This window comes from Accipiter gentilis, chromosome 17, assembly GCF_929443795.1.
Source record: "Accipiter gentilis chromosome 17, bAccGen1.1, whole genome shotgun sequence".
NCBI lineage: Eukaryota > Metazoa > Chordata > Aves > Accipitriformes > Accipitridae > Astur > Astur gentilis.
Window position 1 is genome coordinate 21653852 of NC_064896.1, and position 24667 is coordinate 21678518.

The 24667-nt window shown below is 53.6% G+C and overlaps 1 protein-coding gene across 7 annotated transcripts in view; it reads left to right on the plus strand.

Moving 5' to 3' along the window:
* The first annotated feature begins 1896 nt into the window (after window positions 1-1896).
* WT1 (WT1 transcription factor) overlaps window positions 1897-24667 on the plus strand; it is a 36240-nt gene continuing 13469 nt past the window's right edge. For 6 of the 7 annotated variants that reach the window (XM_049820032.1, XM_049820033.1, XM_049820031.1 and 3 more), the window contains exons 1-5: window positions 1897-2287; window positions 6695-6817; window positions 7046-7148; window positions 13622-13699; window positions 23187-23289. In XM_049820032.1, the coding sequence (XP_049675989.1) occupies window positions 1897-2287; window positions 6695-6817; window positions 7046-7148; window positions 13622-13699; window positions 23187-23289 (798 nt within the window). The remainder of the gene's footprint in view (window positions 2288-6694; window positions 6818-7045; window positions 7149-13621; window positions 13700-23186; window positions 23290-24667) is intronic. The other variant, XM_049820035.1, reaches the window with a different exon arrangement.

Below are 24667 nucleotides of genomic sequence, written 5' to 3' on the forward strand. Positions count from 1 at the left end.
CAGCGGCAGGTAAATGTTCGTGGCGTTTCTTTTATTATTTTAGCTGCAGAGGGAGGGTGCGGCTGTGCGCTGCGGGCTGTGCGCCGAGCGATGGCGGTTTCGGTGCCGCCGTTTCAGCGGAGGCCGGTGAAGATGCGCAAGGGCCGGGGTCCGCGGGTGGCGGTGCTTCCCCCCGCGTACACTGCCTCGGGGCGCAGCTCCCAGGAGCTGTCCCACGCGTGCTCGTCGGAGCTAACCTCCCCCGCCCCCACCCCCGGGTGATTATTAATTAGCGGTTTTGAAGGAAGACGGCAGGATGCTTCTTCTCGCCTTTGGTGAGAGCGGCTCCCGCGGGGGAGGCTGCGGGGTCGCCTCTGCCCCGGGTCCGCGGCAGGTACCGCCACGTCCCGCGGGGCTCTGCCGCCCGCCCCTCCGAAATCCTGGCATCCCTCGCTGCCAGGGCCGACCCCCCGAAACCCGCCGCGTCGTCCGGGGATAACGTGTACGAAAGATGCCGGGGTGGGGGTGGGGGGGGGCTCTCCCGCCGCCGCCCCCAGGGCGCACTCTGGGGAGCTGCTGTCCGGGAGGCTGGGGAGGGAAGAGAGAGTCCGGGGCTCCCCCAGGAGCAGCGCCAGGTGAATCTCCCCGATGCAGGTTACTCACAGCGCTGCCATCCTCCGCCCCCCCCCCCCCCCCCCCCCCGCCCAGCCGCTTCCTTCCCTCTCACACCCGGCCAGGTCGGAGGGACGGGGCTGGGACCGGGCCCACGCCCGCCCCGGTCCCCTTGCAAAGGGCCCCCTCCCCTCCGCTCGCCGGCGGAGCCCTCGGTACCCTGGCACGGCCGGCTCTGCGCGACGTGCCGCGGCCCGGCGCCCCCACCCCACCCGGGACAAGGGAGCGCCCGGTGTGTGCGGGGGCGGGGGCGCGGGCAGGCAGCCCGCACCCCGCAGGAGCTCAGGGAGACGTGGGTTCCTCCCAGAGCGGGAGAGGCACCTGGAAAGACGCTTTCCCCGCGCAGGGCCGGGGGCCGCCCGCCCCGGGCCGGGTCACTTCCCCGGGCTCCTGCAAGGGCGGAGGCTTCTCCGCGCCGGTCCCCAGGGCCTGCGACCCCGCCGCCCTCGGGAGTCCCCACGGACACGCACGGAGCTGGCGGGGGAAGTCAGCCGGCACGTACTTACTGGCCACCTGGATCCCTCTAACGGTCTCGCAAGTCTCTGCTAAAGCGAAGGGACGTTAGGGTGAGATTTAGTGGCGCTTGCACCAGAAGAAGGGTGGGAGTGATGTGTAGGGGAAATATATTCTCCCACAGTAACCTCTCCCCCTCCATCCCCGGCTCTCCTTGTCTTCCCCCCCCAAACTCCCCCCCCCCCCCCCCCCCCCCCGCGTGTCTGGTCCGGCTGGGTTCAGCAGAGCGGGCTGTGGGCAGCCCCTCGGCGGAGGTTGTGTGAATGGAGGATCGGCGTGGCTGACTCCTCCTCCCCTGCAAGCGCCTCTATTTGAGCTTTGCAAAGTTGAGGGGGAGCAGGCATCCGAGGTGAGGCGTGCGAGGCGGCTGTGCCCCCCTAGCTCGGACAGACGGACAGGCGCTCAGACAGACAGACAGACAGACACGCACCCGCGCGGACACCCCGACACACGCACACCCCCGCCCTGCCCTGCCCTGCGCTGCGAGCGGGTGCAAGCCCGGAGGCGATCCTGGAGAACAACCTTGCCCTGTCGCTGCTGCCGGCTCCCGCAGGGCTGGACCCGGGGAGCTGCGTCGCGGAGCAAACTTCCCCCAAAGGGCTGAGCTCGCCAGCCTGGTGCCTGCAGCCGGAGCCGGCCTCCGGCTTGGCGGGCAGGGGCCAGGTGTCCTGGAACAAGTGCGGCCCGGGGGGAGACTGGCTGCCCGGCGGCAGGCAGAAGGTCTGCGAGCAGATGGGCTCCGATGTCCGAGACCTCAACGCGCTGCTGCCCTCCGTGCCCTCCCTGCCGAGCAACAGCAACTGCACCATGCCGGTGAGCAGCGCGGCGCAGTGGGCTCCCGTCCTGGACTTCCCCCCCGGGGCCTCCTACGGCTCGCTGGGGCCGCACTCCTTCATCAAGCAGGAGCCGAGCTGGAACGGGTCGGACCCGCACGAGGAGCAATACCTGAGCGCCTTCACCGTCCACTTCTCCGGCCAGTTCACGGGCACGGCCGGGGCTTGCCGCTACGGGCCCTTCGGCGCCCCGCCGCCCAGCCAGCCGCCCTCCGGCCAGGCTCGGATGTTCCCCAACGGGCCCTACCTGCCCAACTGCTTGGAGAGCCAGCAAGCCATCCGCAACCAGGGTAAGGGCAGCGCGCCCGGGCGCCCCGGGCTCGGGGGGGGCGGCCCCCGGAGGCGTCCGCTTAAGCCTTCGCCGGGCCGCGCTTGATGTAAACACCGAGCCCGGCCTTTCTCCGCAGCAGCCGGGCAGGGCTAGGCGAGCCAGCCCTTCTTCCGTGCCTCCTTTCCCTCCCCGTGCCGGCGGCCACGTCGCTCCGGGGAGTTCGGGGAGCCACGAGTCGCTCGCCCCCACGCCTCCGTGGGGCAGCGGGCTGCAGCGGGCGGCTCTGCCGGGCGGGCCGGAGCCCCCTCCGCCCCCCTCCCCGGGTTGGAGCAGCCTCTCGCCTCGCAAAGGTTTGTTCGGGCCGGAGACGGCGCAAGTCCTGGAATGGAGATGGGGCCGGTGCCCCGAGACAATTCCCTCTACAGATCTTGGCGGCGGGGGCGGGGGGGGGGGGGTGGTGTACCTCCAAACCGCCTCCTGTAGCCGAAAACCGCTGTGCGCACCTTAGCGCTTTCGAGCCCCTCGTCGAATTAACCTCGGGAACGCTGAACGCCCCCAGGCCGGGCTATACAAGCAGGGGCGCCTCGCGGTTTCTGTTCAGCATCCCCGTGGCCAGGACACGCTGCTGTTTGCACCGCCCTGGGAAATTCCCGTGGGCTGCAGGGCCGGGCGGTGGGTCACCCCCTGCGCGTGGCACCCGCATCATCATCATCATCATCATCATCTAATCGTTTTTCTTCCAGACGCTGCAGTATAAACATCTACTGGTGCAAAGGCGAGGACGAAGGGCAAGGGGGCGAGCGTGCCGAGAGCTTGCCCGAGACCTCTCGGGTCCTGTTCCCCCTCCTTCAGCTGGCCCCGGAGGCGCGGGCTGTCGAGCGCCTGCCCCGCAACTCCCCGGGCCCGGGCGAGGCGCCGGGGTCGGGCCGTCGCGGCCCCGAGATTCGGGGGACGGGCGAGCGGGCGGAGGGTGCGCGGCCCGGCCGGAGCGGGACGACTCGCCGGGGTCTCGCCGCTCTTGGCGCGGGGTCGTCCGCGCCCAGCCCGCAGCTCGGGCTTGCCGTGCGCCGCGGGGGTAAGGGCGTACCCGCAGAGCGGGGCTGGACGCGACCGCCCCGGGAGGACGAGGGCGATTCGGGCTGTCCCCCCGGCTCTCCGGCGGCTGGCGAAGGGAGGCAGGGCGAGGAGCCGGAGCGGAGGCCGAGGCCGGGCGGGCGCGCTGTGTGCTAGCAGCCGAGAGCTGGCCCGGGGCCGGCGTGGCGGCCCGGGGCGACGTTCGCAGCCGGGAGAGGCGATGGCGGCGGAGGGGAAGCGGTTGTTCAGCAGCGCGGCCGCCCACGGGGCCGCCTCCCCCGGGCAGTGCCGGGTCGCAGTCCCGGAGTCACCGCTCTGCTGCCTTCGGCCCGCGGGCCCTGACCCCGCTGTCCGCCCGGCGCCCGGTTCTAACGTCGGAAACCGCGGTGCGGGGCGCCAGGGCCGTGCTGGGAAAGGTGGGCAGCAGCCCCGGAGCTCGGGGAGAGGCTCGGCCGCGCCGGGCCGGCGGCGAGGCCCCGGGGCCCCAGGCTGCGAGCGGCGGGACCCGGCGGGGAGCGGCCTGCGGTCGCCCCAGCACAGAGCACGCCGGGCCAGGGAGCTCTGCCGGGGATTTTTTTTTTTAAGACATCTGGAGGGATTGTAGACATCGGAGAGGATTTGTAATCGCTGGGCCGAAATAGCGACGAGGAGGTGGAGAGGAGGGTGAGGGAATTGAACTGGGCCCGGGTGGGTGAGCGGGTGGGCAAGGGACAAAATAGCTGCGACCCCGCGCCATCCTGTCGTCTGAGTTTAACCGCCTTTAAACGGAGCTTTTAACACCCCCGAACAGGGAGCCCCCGGTGAGCGCTGCTCGGTCTCCGGCTCCCCGCGGGGCAGTGCGCGGTCTGCGGCGCCGCAAGCCCTGCGCACAAACACCCACAAACACCCACCCACAAACACACACCCACACACACCTGTACGTGCCCGCCGAGCCGGGGCCCAGCGGCCTTACAGCTCTGCTCCGCCACGGCCCCGGTCGGGCGGATCGAGGCCCTGCAAGAGCCCGGAGGAAAGGGCCGTGTCCCGGGGAGCAGGGGCCGTGTCCCGGCTCCCCCCCCCCCCCCCCCCGCCCCCCGCCAGACCGCTCTCTGCGCCCGCAGAGGGGGGGTGCGGGGTGTCCCTTCAGCTCGGGGCTACCTCCCCGCACTGGGGCTTAGCCACAACTATTTTCGGCAACACGCAGCGAGCTCCTTCGGCAAGGAGGAATTCGGTGGTTGTTTTGGGGTTTTTTTTTTTTCCCTGTGATTGGATAAAATGTTTTTGTTTTGGCTCTCCTCAAGGTTGAACTACTATTTATTTATTTTTTTTTAGCCGGTTCCTCCGACCGTGGGAAAGACGCTACCTTGCCTCTGCGATGACATTTCTGCCAAGCCTGGGATGGGGTGGGGGTTAGGGAGCTAAGGCTTTGAAACCTCTGCCCAATTTTCCTCTTCTCGTTCGCCTCTTTCATCCAGCTGGGCTCCTCCAACAACTGGATGCCTCCAGCAGGCCCCGTTCTCCAGCAGATGTACAACTTTCAATTATTTTCAGCACATTTTAATCAGGCCTGGCTCTGATAACGCCCTAATTAAAGAGACCTCACTATCGGCAGCTCGGTTCAGAACTCAACTTTCTTATCACATTCCTGAAGCTTTGGTCAGGCAACACCGGAAAATGCGGCCAAAACTTCGTTCTGCTCCGAGCTGAGTTTTGAAGGTCACCGAAAGTCTGCGCCGGGCCAAAAGTAACGTAGAAAGTGTCAGTGTTTTCTGAAAGTTAAAAAAGACGCAGAGGGAAACGGGGGAAAGGGAGTTGAAGGTTGAGCCTCTACCCTGAGGGCTAAGGGAGGAGATAAGGAGCGAGAAACAGCTGTGGGATGGGAGCCCGTAAGGTACCGGCCTGTCAACGCTGCTCGCATCGCCGCGAAAGGAGCTCTGCTCCTAGGGCGAGGGGAATGCCGGAGAGATTCGGCCGGGAACGAGTCAGTCCCACTTCTGCCCCAGCCCCGCAGTCTCAGGGCCGGCTTAAAATCACCGCGGAGGCGAAGGTTTCAAAGTCTTCTGGATTTTTTTCCATCCTCCGCCCCATTGCTCCCTTCCTTTCTCCCGCGCAACGCCGCAGGTCAATTAAGTCCTGTAATGTAGCTGGATCTAGGCTGTCTGCAGAGAGAAAAAAATGGAGAAGCAACAACCGGATCCCTTTGTTGCCTCTCCATTTTATTCCCTCTGCAATCCTCTGTGATCGCCGGTGGTGAAGCAGAGACCTGCACAGCGCCGAGCACTCGGCACCGAAGGGAACCGAGAGGACCCTCAAAACGGTCCCGAGTGCTCCCTCTCGACTAACAAAGTCACCCTGCGGCCACACGCCGCATCCAGACGGGCTGTGGAGGATGCCCGGGCTGGAATAAGCGGGCTAAGAGAGAGGGGGGTGAGGGAGGGAGCGCTCCTCGTCGGGTTGGTTTCTTTTCCCAGCCCGTGTCGGACTTTCTGTTTTGTTTTGGTTTTTTTGGAAGAGTGACTCTCGGAGGAGCTTGGTTCTCGGGGTAAATGCTGATGAGCCAAGAAGCCTCCGAGATAATATTACTTTGTAATTACTTTTTGAGCTGAAGTTGTTTAGCCAGCTCCAAGTCATTAATGAAAGTTGGTGTCCAAGCACCTGATTTACGATTTCGTGTCGGCCCGGGGTCAGCAGAGGTGGTCTCTTTCCATCTGAATCTGCTCGGTGTAGGAAACAAAATAGGCTGTTTATTATTTTGGAGAGCAATTTTCGCTGAAAGGAGGAGTTTTATTTTTGCATGTAACATTCCGCCTCTTTATTGCAGACTCTTCAGAAAGCTGCTCTTAAAAAAGAAAAAAAAAAAAAGTAAGAAAGATTAAAGGGTAACTTCTAAATTGGAAACGGCAGAGGAGTACACTGAGCAGATGGGAATCTTCCTCTTTAATATGAGCAACAATTAATGAAAACATCCTTTTTATTACCGAAGCCGATCTGTTCTCTTTAAAGACGAACGAGACTTCCGACTTTCCGCCCCTCGGAGCGGGCTGCCCGGCTCTCCTCTCCCCGCGGCGGGGGTGGTGTGTGTGTGTGTGTGGGGGGGCGTCCCACGGGGTCCCACCCGCACCTCCCCGCGCCCGCAGCCTTGCGAAGTGCGTGTGCTGGGGGGAGAGTGAACGAAGGGGCACGGCCTGCCCTTGCCTTTTCCCCCCGCGGTGGGCAGCAGCACCGGGGGAAGGGCAGCACGGGGCGGTAAAGGCCAGGTATCTCGGCAGCCCACGGCGGTGCCGTGGGTGCGTGGCGGCGAGAGGCTTCGCGGGGAGCTGGTGGTCCCGCCGGCTCGAGGTGCCTCCTAACCCCGCCGCGGTCTTTTCGGCAGGTTACAGCACCGTGGCGTTTGACGGGACCCCCAGCTACGGCCACACGCCGTCTCACCACGCCGCCCAGTTCACAAACCACTCCTTCAAACACGAGGACCCCATCAGCCAGCAGCCCTCGCTAGGTAATTGCAGCCTCCGCGGGTGCGGACCGCGCTCCCGGCCGCGGGGCCCCGTCTCTCGGGGCGAATCCGGAGCGGCTCCGGAGTCGCGCCGCTGCCCCCTGCCGCAGGCCCGGCACGGAGCTAGAGCGGCGCAAAACGCTGGAGGAGGGGGCCCTGCAGAGCGGGGCGGCGGGGAGCGGGGAACGGCCGGTCGCCGCCGGGGTTAACTCTGTGCCGCTTTCTCCGCAGGGGACCAGCAGTACTCGGTGCCTCCCCCGGTGTACGGCTGCCACACGCCCACCGACAGCTGCACGGGCAGTCAGGCGCTGCTCCTCCGGACCCCCTACAACAGGTACCTCCGCCGGCAGGGAGCTTTGCCTTGCCTCCTTTTGCGCGAGTTGTTGTTCGGACGTGCTCTCCCCCCCCCCCCCCCCCATATGCCGTTCAAACAGCTTTCTCCTTTCTGGAAGGAAACAGATTTATTTTTTCATCTTCTCAAAAAAAAAAAAAAAAAGATTCACAAGTTAAAAAACAAAACAAACCAAAACCAAAACAAACCAAACAAAACCAAACCACAAACCAAACCCAAAACAAAACCCCACCCCCCAAACCCAAAAAAGCCCCCCAAGCCCAAAAAAGCCCCCCAAAACAAAACAAAACAAACCACAAACCCCCAAAAAGTCCCACAAAACCAAAAAAGACGCCGCCCCCTCCGCCCCGGGCCCCGCCGTGTCTCGGAGCTTGCCCGGGCCGCCTCGCCCTCCCGGGCCGGGGTTGGCGGGGGGTGCCGGCGCCGCTCGGCGCTGGCCGAGCATCCCCCGCCGGGTTCGGGCATTCCGCTGCCGGCTCGGGGCAGCCGCTCTCCGGCGGCAGGTGCCGGCCGCCTCTGGGCAAGCGGGGAGCCGGGCTGCCCGGCCTCCTCGGAGCACGCCTGTCCCGGAGCCCGCCGGTGCGAAGGGTTTGGGATTTGCCCAGGCGCGCTCATCCGCGCCGGGGGGGACGGACGACGAAGTTGCCCCGGGGCAGCCCAGCGGAGCCTGGCCCAGACCCGCTCCGGAGCTATCCCCTCGCTGCCCGAGGCGGACGCGGTCCCGCCACCGCCGCCCTACACCCGTGCCCTCCGCCTCGGCTCAGGCTGCAGAGCGGAGCCGGCCCGCTCCGGCGACAGGATCCGACCCGCCAGGCGCAGCCTGGTCGGCGCGGCCCCTGCCCCTGCGCCTTCTGCCCGCTGCCGGCGCTGGGAGTCCCCGCCACGGCTCTTCCCCGAGGCCGGGAAGATGTGGGAGCGCTCGCTGGTGAGCAGCAGCGATGGCCGGGAATGGGGCAGGCAATTAAAACTCGGCTCCGTCCAGGGGCTTCGTCTTGCAGACCAAGAGCCCTTCCGATGGCTCCCAGGAGCGACGGGGACTGGCCTGCAGGGAGGTTAGGTATTGAAAACGGGGCAATAAACCTATCGGATTTCCTTGCTGGGAGAAAGGTGCATCTGGAGCTTTGGTCCATGCACGAACTCTCTTTGCCAACAGACGGGTCCGTTGCAAGCGCGGCTTCCCGTTTTCTTCGACCTGGCGTGGGGGCCGGGCGTGTCTCTTGCAGTTTTACAACGTGTTTAGCGAGCAAAGAAGTTTCCCCAAATTTATTCTTCAACTTTTTGTGAACTTGGAGCCAGTCCCGTATCTCGGAGTTGCTAAGTAACTCTCGCACACAAAACAATATGCCTCCGCGAAGGAAGCCGCGAGCGGCTCCTCTTGTAGGCCGGTTATATCATCTCTGATTAATCAACACTGGACGTGGGACAACAAAATTGTCACTTCCAGAAGCCATGTCGCTAATGAACGTGAGTTGACGTCAAGGGAAGGAGGGAATGAGGTAATGAAGGAAGGAAAGCAGCCTATCCAGAGAGATTAGCTCGCAGAATAATTGGCGGGGCGAACTCCTGCGCTGAAGTGACAGAGATTGCTCGCCTCGCAGGGAAATCTATAAATACGGTTTGGAGGGAGGCTTGGGGAGGGCAGCTCCGAGCCCCCGCCGCTCTCCCCAGCCCCCCCCCCCCCCCCCCCCACCGGGGCCCGGGGCTCCCGTGTCGGGGCTCCCGGCGGCGGCACGGCGGGCGCTTGTCCTCTTCGGTGGAGCGAGCCCGGCCCTGGGAGGTGTGATTCCGATAGGAAACGGCTGCTTGTGCCGAGAGCTCTCTCCTCCGTGTGCCTCCACCGAGGGTAGCACGGCCTCGCATCGCCCTAACGCGGCCACCTCCCGCCCAGCGCTTCGGGACCCGGGTCCCGGCACGGGTGGGCAGCGCTGCGCTGCGCTGCGCGGCCGATCTCTCCCCGACCTTAGCCTTGACCCTACTCTGCTCCCTGGGAGGTTTACTGCTGACTTCGGTAGGATAAGGATTTAAGCCCTTAAACCTCACGGGAGCCAATACTGATGCGTGGGGGTGTGAGCCAGGGCAGAACTTGTTCGATGTCGAGGGCGGCTCCGGGTGTACAAAGCCTGCTCCCGCATCTAAGCCCCAGCAGGTGGGTGAGCCGGGCACGGCCTCCCCTCGTCCCCTCCTGCACGTCTTCCAAAGCATCTGGAAAAAACCTCTTGTTCCTACTACACACGTGTTCTTCCTAGAAAGTGGGTGACTACTTACCGTGAAGAAACTCACGGGCGTGACTCGTTAGTCACATTTCCAACGGCCCGAAAACGGACCGCACTGTCTCGGTCAATATTCGTACTGGTCGGGCAGAATCTTTATTATTATTATTGTAAGACCCTATTTATGCTGCACCTCCTTTGCGAAGATGTCTTTTGCTTTTCCCAGTTCAGGTCAAGTTTGCCAGCCCTGCTTTGACACCTGATGGCTCGGCTGCCGTCCCCGAGGGCCGGGGCTGGCAGGGCCGGGGCGGTGAGGCTGTCCCCGGCTGTGCCCGTGCCCGCTGCGCGCCTCCGTTGCGGGCAGCGAGCCCGCAGGGGGATGCTGCTCGTCCCCGGCGTGACGAGGTTCGTCGCGTCTGTCGCTCCTCGCACTGGCCGAGGACAGCGGGCGCTCCCGTTCGCCTTTAGCGGTGGAGAGGGGGCGAGGTGGCCGGAGGAACCGAGGCACGGCCGCTGTTCGCCCCGCACCGCCTCTCCTTTGCTCTTCCCCGGGACGGGCGTCGTTTGCCGTCCCTGTCCATCCTCCCCCCACCCCCGGGGCCGAGACCCGCCGGGTCCCATCCCTCCTTCATCCCCCGTCTGGGGTCTCTCAGCGCCGAAACGCGACCCGGGGCGGGGGGGGGGCAATTCTTCCCCGAGCGGAGGTGGAGAGGGACAGCAGCCGCTTGGAGAGGCAGGAGTGAAGCCCCCCCCCCCCGATGCTCTCTTCCCCGTCAGCTCGCCGGCTGGTCCCTCGGCCGGGAGAGGTCCCGGCCCGGCTGCTGCCAGCCCCCCCTGCAGGGCCGAGGGGTACCGGGGCGGGCCTGGGGCCGAAGAGCGTCGCCTTCTCTCCCGTACCAAGGCAAAGCAGCCGGGAAGGCGACGGCTTGAAAGAAACGGTTCAAGGATCGTAATTGCTATGCTGGAAGCAAAAGTATCTCTGAAATCTCTCCTCTCGGCAACTACTTGCTCTCCGTTTATAGTGCAGCCCGCTCCTCTGCCAAGGAATCCTGCGCCTGTTGTTGATAGCTGGACATGGATGACAAACCCGCGCAGATTGCAAGTGTGCATTAGATGACTAGCATTTGTGGGCCCATTAAAATGGTGATGTGAACTTTTCTACCTCGCGCTGTTTAATGTAGTAAACATGCTCGATGTTGAAAATTTACTGTGAGTCACACTTACAAAGACTTTAAAAGTGGAGGAGTCTCGGTTCAGATTATAGCTCTTTCTGTGCAGAGGTCAAGAACTCGGTAATACTGCAATGCAGGCCAAAACAAACTCTATATGATCTACTACTGGTTTCCTTTTAAGTTCCCTTTTTGCTCAGCGTTGACTTCCTTTTATTCCACTCCAACTTACATTAATCCCCGTTGCAGAAATGTTCCTCCTCTTCCTCTCGTTTCTCTTTTAAAGCATCTCTGTAATGAAAATAAGTTATTTTTAGTGTCTTCTTTGTGGCCGTTGGGATGGCCAAGGATTCAGATTAGAATCAGTGCAGGCATATCCCCGGAGACCCCGCTTTCCGTCTCATCATTCAGATCTCATCCAAAGCCGAGATTTTGAGAGGAGCTGTTCATTCCATGAGATCATCTGACGGTACCGTCAATAACAAACCACGGCGAGGCGTAAACGGAGTTAGGGATGTCCTGTTCTCTGTCACATGTCAGATGTGAGATGTTTAATCCTGTGCCGTTGCCCGGTGGCCCCCGGGCAAACGCTGGCCGGCGTGGCCATTCCCCCCTCCGGGCTCGCCGGGCTGCGGGGCCCGGCGGCGCCCACCCGCCTCCCGCCCCAGGGCGGCTCTCGCAGGGTTTAGCCAAAGCTTGGGCAATCCCGGGTTTTTCCAGATGGAAAACCCTAGCAGGGTCGTGGGCTCAGCGTTTCCACGGAAAAGAAATTTCTCCCCTTGGCCACTGCCGGCAGCAGAGATCACCCAGACCCTCTCTGCAGCCCCCGTGAGGGCTGTGGGGGTGCCCCTGCGTGGGCACCCCGGTGCCGCGGCAGAGCCCACGCAGCCCACCCCGCGGGAATCCGCTGTCGGGGCCTCAAGTCAAACTCGCCTCCTTCTCCCCAAGTCTCGCAGCTGAAACGCGGCCACGGCTCGGCTCCAGCGCCGGGGGGGGGCGGCCCGGCCCGGCGTGGGGTGCCGAGCCCGGGGTGGCGTGGGGTGCGGAGCCGGGTCGCCTGCTCTCCCCGGCACTCATTCCCCCGGCTCCTGCCCCACGGCAGCTGCAGAGGGAGGGCAAGGAGGGACGAGGGCTGCGGGTCTCTGCCGGGGCCGGGCCCCAGCCAGCGGGACCGGCTGCGGCAGAGCGGGGTTTTAGCAGAAGGAGCGGAGTTTCGCTCGCTCTCGTTCTCCGAGTGCTTTACAGGACGCCCAGCCTGCCCGAAAGCCGGTCCGGGCTCCCTTCAAAGGCTGAAGCCAGCTCGGGCTCCGCCGGTAAGCTTTTTTTTTTGTCGGAGCTGCAAACGCAGGAGCGAAGCGCGGCGGTAAATCGGGGAGGGCAGGGGGGAGCTTTGGACGGGGAGCTGCGGCTTCACCTCGCCGCTGGACATTGCGCTGGTTTCGGAGCGGTTTGTTTTGGAGACTGTCACCCAAAGGCGGCATGCAATACAGTGGCTGCGAGCTAGTGACAAGATGAGTGAGTGTATTGCTTTATGAAAAAGCAAAGGAGGGGAAAAAGTGGATATTGTGGGGGAGGCCCTTATAAATGAACTGTCAAGCGAAAGAAAGTTAAAGGGAAATCTCCTGCTGTAAATGCTTCGGGCGGGCACTTCTAATAAAAATCAGGGTCCTGGAGGAATTAATTACAGCAGCATTACAGGAAGAATTCGTGGAATTGCAAAACGTAGTTGGCACAGACCAGCACGGACTGCTATTGCAAATGGGGAAACTGCAGGAGAGTTTAACAATTCCTGAGCTGATATGCAGGACATTGTAGTAGCATAATAGCACTTCAGACACACTAATGAATAATAGTGTCCAGTGATACTGACAAATGATATTACACATACTTCGAGATTGAAGTCACTTAATTTGTTTTTATATGCAAAAGCTTCCCACTGGAATCTGACTTTTTTAGGTCGCTTCTACCTGCCACGAAGAAAAAAAAAAAAGAAAAAAAAAAAGACCCTCTTCTAATAACAGAACGATCTAAATTCACCGCGTAAGTCCAGCGAATTTAGGTGTAATCAATCAACACGGAGACGTGCGTTTATTGTGAGCGGCTGTTCCCCGGCATCAATCACAGAGCCGGGCTGAAAGGCGCGGGGGCTCCCTCCTCATATGTGTGTGTGTGTGTGTCCCCCTCCCCGCGGCGGCTCTCCGGGGCGGGGACCTACGCTTTGGGGAGACCCCGAAGCGGAGGAGCCCCCGCAGCCTGCCCCGGGGGGGGGGGGGGAGGGCTGCATGCCACAGCCGACGGCTTTGGGGGGGGGGGGGGGGGGCGGCCTGGCCGGGCGAGCCGCTCCGCGGGGCTCCGCGGGGCTCGGCGGCGGCAGCAGCAGCGTCCCGGGGCCGGCCCTGCCCGCCCAGCGCCGCCCCGTCCCGCGGTTCTTTACCGCGGCCGGGTGTGTGCGGAGAACGGTGGTCGGGAAACGGCGGTCTGCAGCCCCCCCCCGCCCCCCGCCCGTGCTGCCTTCGGTGCGTACCGGCGGGGAAAAGAGCCTCTTCCAGCGGCGAGCTTCGTTTATCGCTCGGCCACTCCATTTTTCTCCCGCTTGTCAAGCCCCTCTGCGCAGCAACATCCATCACGAGTCGCGATAGCTGCCTCACTCCGTTAGCCACGTGGTCTCTCACACTCCTGGTTAAAACAGTTAACAGATTTGCCTTTTTAAAACAGATAATCCGCTTCGTTAGCCCGCCAGGCTGCTTATATTCGTTTCAGTAATTTCAGCGTGCCAATATCGGATATTACTGCTCTGTAAGGAAAAAGTTTTGTGTCTCCGCTTCCAGCTATTTGCAAGTTGACAGGCTTGCAGATTCAAAGGGACCTTTCAATCCACAGCCATTCTTCCATTTCCTTTCCCCTTTTTTTTTTCGTTAATTCACAATACATCGATAAAAGGGATTATGTAAAATAATTTCACTTTCTACCGTTATATGTTTAAAGACAATAACGAAGAAAATGTTGCTGTCTTGACGTATTGGTTTTTATTCGATCGCTGCGATTTTAGTTCTAATTCTACATATTTTCACAACAGCGACAATTTATACCAAATGACCTCACAGCTTGAGTGCATGACATGGAATCAAATGAACTTGGGATCCACACTGAAGGGGTAAGGTGCTTTATACCTTTTCTAATCTTTTGCCCCAGCGTAGCTGTGTTACTGAGCTAACTTTATCTCCTATTTTACGACTCGAAGCCGGCCACTAGCACGGAAAAACACCGACCGGTTCCGACAGCCCCCCGGCTGTAGCTGACCCTCTCTTTAAAGACCCTTGCAGTAACCCCCGCTAGGCCTCCGGGCGCTGGCTGCTCCGGCCTCACCGAGTCAGGCGGCAGGTACCGCAGAGGCGAAGCTCCCCGGCGGCCGCCCCGCTCTGCCCCCGCGGGGCTCCGCCGGGCCCGACCCGGCCCGGGGGGTGGGGTGGGGTGGGGGGCGTCCCCGGGTCCCGGCGGGGCAGCTGCGGCCCCTCGGCGCTCTCCTCCTCGAGTTGTCGCCCCTTTCCTAGCGTCCCTCTTCCCTTTCCCTCCCTTCGCCAGGCCCTGCGTCCTGTGTCCCGGCCCTGCCGCCTCCCGGCTTCCTTCCTCCCGGCCATTGTCGCCCTCCCACCTGCCGGGAAGAGGCTCCGGCCCGCCTCCCCCGCGGGGCTTCCTGCCGCTGGGCGGGCAGGAAGGGCCCCGAGGCGCCGCGGGGCCCCGCCGGGGTGGCGGCCGCTGGGGGGGGCCGCGGTTCCCGGCCCCCGGCCGCCATCTTCCCCACCGCCGGGCCTGCTCCCCTTGCCCGCACCCGGCCTCCCGCTCCCCCGGGCCGGCCCGGCGGGCGAGGGCGGCAGGCTGCGTGGGGGAGAGGGAGAAAGAAGGGGCCGGCGAGGCGGCGCGAAGCCCGGGGTGCCGGTGGCGGTGGTGGGCCGCTCGGCAGCCCGCTGCCCCCAGTAGTCCTGCTCCCTCCCGGCCAGTCGTCCTCTGGCACGCCCGGGGGAGCGTGAGGGAGGGCCGAGAGCCGCTGGGTTGGTGCAGCAGCGTGGCTTCACCTCGCTGGGTCTGCCACCGCTGCCGCGAGCGGAAGGCCCAGCCTTGATCTTGGCCAAGAGAAAGCCAAAGGTGGCCTGCTCTGCCCTCAGTAGATAACTGGCTACGAAAACTCCCCTACCGAAGGTAGGTACCGCCAGCTTGCGTTGAAATGGTCTCCGTGTCCAGGCATGCGCAGTCTCAAGCGAACAGCAGAAGTCTAGAAAAGCCCGCACAGATCTACACTTCCACGTAGTTGTCCATAGGTGTGAAAACCACGTTCAGGGTGGACTTTGTGTGCGGTGCTGTAGCATCACAAAGGAAAAAAATACTAAGGGTCTGCTTCTCGCTCATTCGCAAATGGTGTTTGTAGGTTAGAGGGAGAAGATAGCAGCACAGTAAACTGTTTGTATTGAAATGAACGAGAGAATTGAGCCTGAAGAGATCCGTCAAGGAGCTCTCTTGTGGTTAGAGGAGATCCCCAAATCCTACTGTTGTGTACAGTTCGGTGTCTTTGCTGCCGATCCTCTCTTTGTAAAGGTTATTTCCGACTTCTTTTTTTGCCGTAAGTGTTTTTGATTTCCTCTTTAAACTGTACCCTTTAAAGATCAGTCATTGCAATATTAGACACTGTTTTGTCTCTTCTGAAGAAAATATCCTGCAAAATGGAGAAACACATCAACCTTGACCGAGGTCCAAGTTATTAAAGCGAGGAAGAGGTTATTCTTTGGGGAACTCAGTGAAAAAAAAAAAAAAAAAAAAAGACGACACAATAGAAATATTAAAGGAGTACTGAACAAAATAAATGGCTTCTTACTTGTCCAGGAGTCAGACTGTTAGCAGTGTAAAGTATGTGACCTAGGATGCATGAAAGCGGGGGGGCGGGGGGAAGAAATCAAGATGAATGATCTATGGTAAAACAAAGCTGAAAGTTTTGGTATAGGCCAAGATTGTAGAATCTGTGGAAAATCAGTGCTAGACATAGCCTCATCACTGGTAATATGAGCCAAAATAGTTATCTGTCTTTTCTGGCTGAGAGTTACAATACACAGTACCTCCAATCGCAGTTGCCATGAACATAAGGTATTCTTCCCAAGATTTACATCTTTAAAATATATGAACTGTTCATAAGTGATTCCCAGGCGTTTAGTATTTCAGATGCTTTTCTCAATCTTCCAGTTGTAATTTAAGAATTTTGGAATCAATCTTTCTGTTGAAATATGGAGCTTCTAGGTTCTGTTCAATGATGACAGTCCTTGTTTAGCTCCCTGCCTTGAGTTCTGCCCAGCACTTCTTCCTGGCTTCGATAAGGCTTTTGCACATTATAAGAAGGAAGAAAACATTACCAGTAAGTTCTGCAAATAGTTAGAGAACTCTGCAATTATATAAAACTTATGGTCATACGCTTTATACTTGACAGTAGACCAGCTCAGTAGCTTGCTTTCTGGGTTCACATTTAGCTTAAGTTTAGTATACTGAAATGAAGCTCTTGCCATGCATTTTGGGTAGAGTTAGTTAACAGCTTCTATGCTTAAGTTATCTAGCAGTTTATCTGAGAAGATTCTGGTTTTTGCTGTTTACGTTCTTGCCAATACTTGACGGATCAGCTCCAGAATCTCCTCGCTGCAGATTGAAAGTTTGAGATTTGGCAAGGAGTACTGTCAGGTGGCCAAAGCTGTGTCCTTTTCAGTGACTGTGAAAATCATTCCCGTTGAGTTGCAAGCTTCTGAACAGTCCTGTTTGTGTGTGATCAGAAGCAAGAGCCTGGCGTCTAAACTATCAGATGACTTTATCTGCTGAGAGCCTGCTTCAGCCTATGGCTTTAAGGCCTTAGAAGACTTTTTTTCCTGAGTGTTTTTTTTCCTCCCTGGATATTTTAATGTCAGATATTGGAATGGAGGGCAAGAAGTTTCTTCATCTCGGTGGGTTTTAGTCTTTGAGTGCTTTCAGTAGGTGTACGCATTAGGGAACTGCAGAAGACATGGCCTGAGTGACAAGCAGGAGTGGGCAGTAAAAGGTATGGAACAGAGCGCCTGGCCAGCCATTGCTAAGTGGTGGAGAGAGACACATAATGTGAACAGAGATGTTATCTTCTGGCAGAGTGCAACAATGTGGTAGACTGGCAGGAAAAGGGGATAGAGGTGTAGATGGGGAAGCGGATAGAAAAGGCTGCAGCCGTGAATTCTAGATGTTTCTACTTGCTGGCAAACCAAAAGGAGGTCTGATGGTCCAAACTGAGCTTCTCTCTGCAAGGAGTTGGCCCTGGCAAAGAAGACAACCCACTACTGCTACCATATAGTCCAAGTGACCTGAATCTGTGTTGTAGATTTTCACTTAGGTTCTGAATGCCGAAGATTGAGCTCAAGTTGTGTTTATAACTCCTGTGAGGGAAGAACAGTGCCTTGTGAGCTAGTGCGTTGATTATGTGTTGCCTGTTTGTCCAGGGACTTCTCTGTCACCTTCTGAACTTTGGGTAGACAAGAGGCAGGGCTGGCTTGTTGTCTGCGAGAACTGTCATACAAACTGGCAGCTTCAAGGATCTGAAAGGAAAGCTTCCTGGTTAAGGCAGTGAACATCACTGTGGGACTGGATTTTATCTCTTCAGGCTGTTTGCTGATGGTTTGTTCCCCATTTTGTGGTATTTTGTTTGGAGCAGCTGAGATCAGGTTTATACTGTTGCAGGAAAGTCAGTGGGTCCTTTGCTTATTACCCTGAGAAGTCAGGTCCCAGACATCTCAAAATGGATGTCCCACATTAGTGGACACCTTTCCCTTCAGTTTCTGTCCTTAATATTTTTGCGGTGCTTTCTTATTTGTTCAATGTGGAAAATACTGTTTCCCTTCATAGAGTTGTAGAGGTAGACCCCCTGACTATAAAACCCTCCTTGATATTTTGATGAGTTCTATATAAAAGTGACATGGAAATAACCTACCAAGCAGGAAATGATATGGCATGGTAGACAAGAAGTGTAGCCACATACCCAACAGCAAGACTTAACAGAAATATTGCATAGTTGTCTCTTCAGCTGCTTGAGTAAAAAGTTTTGATCCATATTTCCAACAGTCATCTGAAATGGAGTGTGCAACTAGACAAAATTTGGTTTTTTCCCTTTTTGGTTTTGCCTGGGTGTTGAATAGTCAGCATGTTCCACGGAAATTTGTGTTTATTGCTGTTTGCTCAGGCTCACTGGAAGGAAAATTAGTTATGATCTCTGTAGCACACTATTAAAACTGCATCTAAAACAAAACAGTGAAAGCATTTTGTCTAGGAGTGGATTGTAAATTTTTTTCTGTTTAGCTTTGGTGGTATTATTAGTAAAATTTGGAGGTGCAAAACTTCCTACTTGGGTTCAGTTCTGCAATCAAGGTGAATTGGAAATGGACAATGACCTATTGTCTCTAATACTGAATTTCCCCTTTCCCACTGATGGCCGAGGGTCTCATTTTGAAGGGAGGTGTTGGGTGAAATCCTGATTCCACTCAGGTCAATGGCAAAAAACCCCCAAACCAAACAAGGACTATTGAAGTCAGAGAGACTAGGGTCCCCGGAAAATCCAGTGCCTTCCTTTCATCAACCAGCTGGTTTTCTCATTGAAGATGGCAGAAGGGCTGTAATCTGTGAAATCAGATTTTTTAGTATTCCTTTGCCTTGGAAAGTGCAGATAAAAATGCAGCTTTATACTCCACCCTCTGTAATAGTATTAGACAAAAAACAGGCAGAAACATGATCTTCTATATAACTAATCAGAATCTTTTTGCTGTCTCCATACATATTTTTCCCAGGGTGCTAGGATGGTAAATATTTTAGCAGAGGGAATTAACTCTACTTCTCTTCCTTTATGTTCTGTTATCAACGGGACTAGCCCACACCCTCACTTTGCCTCATTTTTGGCTCTGTTTCTAAACCCTAAAATTCCTGTTCCTGCATTGAAACACAATTAAATTGATGCTTAATGTGGTGCCTGTTTTATGTAATCTTGCTTTCTGGCTTTTTTTATTCTTCCAAGTCTGAATCTCATGAATCAATGTGTATTCACGTTTCATCTGAAATTTTCTAACTCTCCTCAGTATGCCCTAAAGCTTCCCTTTTTTGGTTTATGAAATAATAATAAAAAGCTTGACTCTTCAGATTAGGTTGTAACTGCTTTATACATTAGACAGACAATTTCAGTTTAGCAAAGTAAAAATGGTGTGAGAGAGAAATTGCAGCTTGATTATTTTTTAAAATATTCAGATTAGAGTGTCATCTTTTATGAGTTTTTTTATAACCACTTAGATTGATACAACTCTCTAAAGCTGCTCTGTTTTTCGTCACACATTCTCATCTGTAAAACCTTCATTTTTATTAATCTTCGTACAATCTGTACAACTTTGAGATTAATCATTTTAAAAGAGCTACTCTCCGAGTGTTAAGGATTTGCTGGGCTAATGGTAAATGCAAGCACTTCGAAATACTCTACAACACATAGCGCTTGCTTAGCGTTTTATGTTGCATAAGTATCAGTCTTTGTTTCCCAGTTATCTAGAGTTACGTTTTACGGCTATGTTTCCAGGTCTGTTTCTGGCTGCCTAGAACCAGAGAACAAAATACACCGAGTCCTTTTTTTTACCAACTAACTCGAATTCTAAATATTTATAGTCCAGTCCTGCCTTTGTGCAGTTCCTACTGAAGTTAAAGGGAGTTGTGTATTTACAAGTAAAGGCAGGACTAGGCTGTGAAGCCAAATCCTTCAGTCCTTGCTCGAACAAAAATTTCTGTTGGATCCTGGCAGGCCGGTTTGGCTGCATCTGGCCTTGCTTAGGTCTGACTCCTTTTAGGACTTGTGAAGGGATTGGTCTAGCGTCTCTCCTAACTGTAATTCTGGGCCTTACTGGGAATTTTTTTTTTCTTTTCTTCTTTGGTTAATTCAACTGTTCGCCCGCTGAGTATCCCCCTGGCTTTAGCTGAATTTCTGCTGGGGGCTGCTCAGCCCTTGGAGCAGGGGAAGACCCAGCGCGGGAGCTTTGGCCCTGCTCTCAGCCGTGCTCCGCGGAGTGCACTTGCAGCAGGGCAGCGAGCGGCTCCCTTGGCAGTTCTCCAGGCTGCTCTGGTGTTGCCTGAGCAGCCCATCCTGCTGGGAGAGAACATGTTGGTCCTGGTCCCAGAAGCCTGTCTCTCCCAAAGTATCAGTGTTTACCTACCCTGGATGATCACTGTTCATCTGAACAGTGCAGTATAATCTCTAAGCCGTCTTCTTCTTAAGTTATAACGCATGTATTGTTAGTGGATCTGGCGTGTACAGTGTACACGTTACAGTGCTTTGGTGGAAATCTAGGCTGTTACCTAGTCCTGAGAGTCTATCAATCAGGATAATTTTTCATTATTATACTTAGAGATTTGGTGGCCTAAGTGTGTAAGGCGTTGTCTCTTCGCCTAGTTAAACATAGAGTGCCTGACTAGAAAAGGTGAAATCTTTTCTAGCAAGGAATCTCCTACCCTCTTCAAATTTCCATTTAGTTAATGTACTGCAGGTATAAATTCATCAGTTACTAGTATTGCTCGTGTATCTGGCATTGCATCTGATCATTATCTCTTGTATGCAATAAAGCAGGTGTTTGAATTTCAGTAATGTATTTAGGAGATTTATATTGGCTCTTCTATCAGTGCTTTTATTTTAGTATATAAATTGCAGCAGTATGAAACAAGCCAACTGTACAAACTGTGGTATACATTTTGTGGCATACATCATGGATGCATTGAGTAAAGAGGCTGGCAGAAAAAAAATTGTATTTCACAATGAGGTTATTATCAATGAAGAGTGAAGGTTGAAGTTCAAGAGAGCAGTGGGGTAGGGGGGGGTTGTGAAAACTCCTCCTTCAGTGTTCCAGTTTCTCCACCGACTGGAATGAACATTCACCTGTTAATAAATTATCTCCCTGAAGGTCAGATTATTCCATAGCGCTTCATAGTGAATAAACAGTATTTTAACCAAGAAATCTCATGTGATACATTTTGCTGTCATCATCCATATGACCACGCTGAGTAGCAGCCAATGTTGACAGAAATGTGCCCAATGTAAAATGGGAACTAGGGTTCCTGATTATTAAAGTGTCTCTCCTAGGGAGCTGGTTAAGTAGATGGCTGTTCATTACTTATTGTATTATGGGTCAAGAGCCTCAGAAAATAAGTTTTAATCTTCAAGGCTTTGCAGTTGTATGTACAGTTTTGGTGACGTGTGACTAGAAATAATGGGAGGAAATACGAAAAAGGCTGAATGTTGAGGAAGGCTTCCCAACTGTCCAATAAAAATTGAGATGGAGATCATCTGGAGGATACCTCCTGCTCATAGAGCCATTCCTTAGGGCACAGAGAGGGACTTTGTTCTGCTGCTTATTCCTGGGAGGAATTAGTTCATAACTGACTGGTCTTTACAAAAACAGTTATCACTGCAAGATGAAAACCATGTGAATTTGGAGGGAAAGTTAGGCTGTGTTTTATGGTATAAGCTTTTACTGCATATTCTTGTTCCTCCTTCTAAAGTTTCTGTCCTGGGAATTCTTCTTATCTTCTTCTTATTTGTGTCTCTTGTTATTGTAGCGTGTAAGGTTGCTAGTACAGACGTGAATGAGAGGCTACACGGTTACTCAGGGTGACTAATGCTGAAGTTGATATTTACCCTTGATTTGCTGCTACATTACAGATCAGCAATAGCTTCTACTGCAGCAGTTCCTCCTTATAAATGGTAGTTCTGATTTAATTTCTGTTTTAAAATGCACTGCTTAATTTGTGATCACCATGGGTGTCACCATGGGTTGGGTGCTTTTCAACCTTTTTTTTTTTTTTTTTTTTTTTAACATCTATGGACTTGCTGCCTTTAAATAGAGAGGAAAATTTCATGCTGGTGGGGAACCCTAATTGAGCAAATGGCAATAGCAAATGGTAATTTGTTACTTGTATTAGGGAACAAAAGGCCACATCTGGGCCCTGAGCAGAGAGGACACCCTATTTGGACATGGTACATCTCTAGAGAAGAGTTTAATCCATTTAAATCAGATAATGGCATCTTCCTTTATCTATTATTACAGATATTACTACAGCTCAGAGATACTTTCTTGCTGCCACCCTGTAACTTATTTCACTATGATCACTGGTTTGCCACTTAAAATTGAAATAAAAAGAGCATACCTTCCTAAAAAGTGTAGCCTTTGATTTGAATAGCCAGGTGGAGCCAGGATTTGAAACTGGTATTTTAAGCAGCAAAGGAATCGATCTAAAGGAACACATCTGCCAGATGGCAGCCTGCGAGCCACTATGGGGACGAATAATGAGGAATGCAACCTACATGCTGCATTAAGAGCTGTGCACAAATGCTGCTTCCCTCCTCTTTAGCGAGGCTCACAAACCATTTAGACATCTCCCGCATTCCAGTTCCACTGGCTGTTCTGCAAATCACTTAAGAGGTTTAAAACTTCCTTGTAATTCTACTCTGCACATGAACTTTGAGTGAAGAGAAAGGAAGGACAAGTGAAATGAGAGTCTGGGCCTGAGGGACCCCTTCAAATTGCTATTGCAAGCATTTGGCAAAGACTGGGATAACATCTTACGTATCCATCTTTGTCCCTAGCTGTGTGCCCTTGGGCTTTGTTCTGGGCTTTCTAATTTCTAGTGCAGTGTAAAACATGAACACTTACTGTTGCCAATGTATATTAATACATATGGCAATGTACACAGTAATGTAACATACTAATTTAAAAATAAAACCTAAAATATGTTTACAAAATTTTGACATTAAGAACGTTGGAAACAGGAAATGCAGCAATGTGCCTAACATCCTAGACAGGAGAACATAGGATTTTGAAGAATATAGTTAGATAAAACATCTGGTTGTGACACCCCCAAAACACAACAAAGGTTACAGATTTTTAAAATTGCTGTGATGCTGCTGCATGAGGAATCTTGAAAATGTATACCTAGTAGGGATAGGCTGGTTTTGGTTTTTTATTTTATTTTTATAAAGGGTTAATTTGTAGCGCATCCTGCAAGCTGATATGTGGGATAAATAGTTCGGACACTGATTTGTAATCTCTGTTTATGAGTACATGACTGCTATTCTTATAAATGTCATCACTTTCTTGGTAGTATCTGGTAATATCTGAGTCATGAGGTGCTGACAAAAATCCACTGCACTTAATGTGAAACTTGAGGCATTTTGCTCATTCCAAAAGATATTAGCAATAGTCAGCCCCACATTTAACTGATAAATAATGTGTACATGTGCACGACACAGTTATGCTGCTATGTGGATTTTTTCCTCTTACCTAAAATCTTTGTGGAAATACATCAGAGTTCAAATCATGACCAATTTTTTTACTGGACTGTCTTAATGGATACTAATAGATGTATGTATGGAGTCAGTGTATTGTGCCAGCGGGAGCAGATCCATACAAAGGCAGAGCAGGCTTCCTTTGGTGAATTTCATTTGAACTTGGATATCCTGGCTATAAAAGCGAACTCTGCATATGTTATCACCAACTTAAGCAATGAAACCTCTCACATGGAGCTGAGTACTGAAAAATGTTTAATTTTTCCATTATTCCCCTCTTTATTTGCAGCCATACAGCAGGATATGAAAATGAGAACCACAGCACTCCCATGTTATACAGTTGTGGGGCCCAGTACAGAATACACACCCATGGAGTTTTTAGAGGCATACAAGTGAGTATAGTAGGGCATTCTTCGTAGGGAAGTAAAACTGCTGCCTGTTTATAATGTTCATTTACTACTTCACTGGTATTTATAAATCCATCCTTGGTTTGTGGTTTCCCTCCGTTATCAAGAAATGCTTTGCATAAATGTCCTAACTTCACTGAAGCCACTGAAGTATAATGTAAGATTTCTTCCTGACACAGTCATTTAAAATTGTTTATTTCTTCTTCTGAAGTGTATCTGTGAGGCAATATTCCTTACCAGCTTCTCAGGATGGTCCAAAATACATGATCCAGTTTCCAACTTCTAGCTCCAATCGCTTTGGCCGTGTGAAGCTTCTGTGGTTACAATGGACTATGTCTGACAACTATATATAAGAAAGTGTTAGATGACATTTTGCTTTTACAGATTTCTAAACTTTACTAATTCAAACATATTTCCTTAAAACTAAATATAATAAGTGATTGTTTCCTAATGACTAAGTAATTAGTGAATATTTGGAAGGAACTTACCGTTCATGGGAGTTAATTTCCTCCCTTTCTGAAACAGTCATATCATCAATAAATGCCTCTGTGAAAGATCTTAAAACTGATGGCAAAGTCATTACATAATATCTGTCTCTTTTGTGTTGCTCTGTGTTGTCAACGCACATCAATGTTTTTAGATAGCATTTTTTCTCCTTTTCTGTATAGTTTAACAAGTCATTATTCAGTGGCAAGGTCTCAGAAATAGGCTCGTGAGCCAGCTTTTGTTGAGTGAATAAAAGTGAGCAGTTGACATTGTTTAAGGAAGTTAATTGTCACAGAAGTAGAAGATCATCTTTGATGGAACATTGTGACAGTGGCCAAAATGCATTAAGGCTGAACTATTCACCAGCTCCACCCAGACAGTCTTTCTTGTTTTGCTTTTTACCAATTTGTATTAACCCAATACATTAATTTCCCTGTCCTTTAACTTCATATAAGTATTTAAACTAAAGAGGAGAATGCTACTCTGGCTCGTGCTCTTATCTCTTACACTGGTATAAGCCTAAAGCTATTTAATATGCCAATGAGTGTTCTTGCAGGATTGTGTGACTATACATGAGGTCAGAATGTAGCCCATTTAATCTTGCATATAAATATTGGTGAGAGAATTTAATAAGTAGATTTCACTGTATTTCACTTTCAAATAATTTTTATATTCTCCAAAGAACAGGTTAAGGTATACTAAGGTTATACTTCGTTGTACGGCTAATGTAGAATAAAATGTAGAATGTAAAATTTCATGTAGAATCAAATAAAATTTAGAATGAATTTTAATGTAGAATAAAATAAATGTAGAATATACTAAAATAAAATAAATTTAGAATAAAATAAGATTGCCTGTTTGCAGTATAATATCTTTA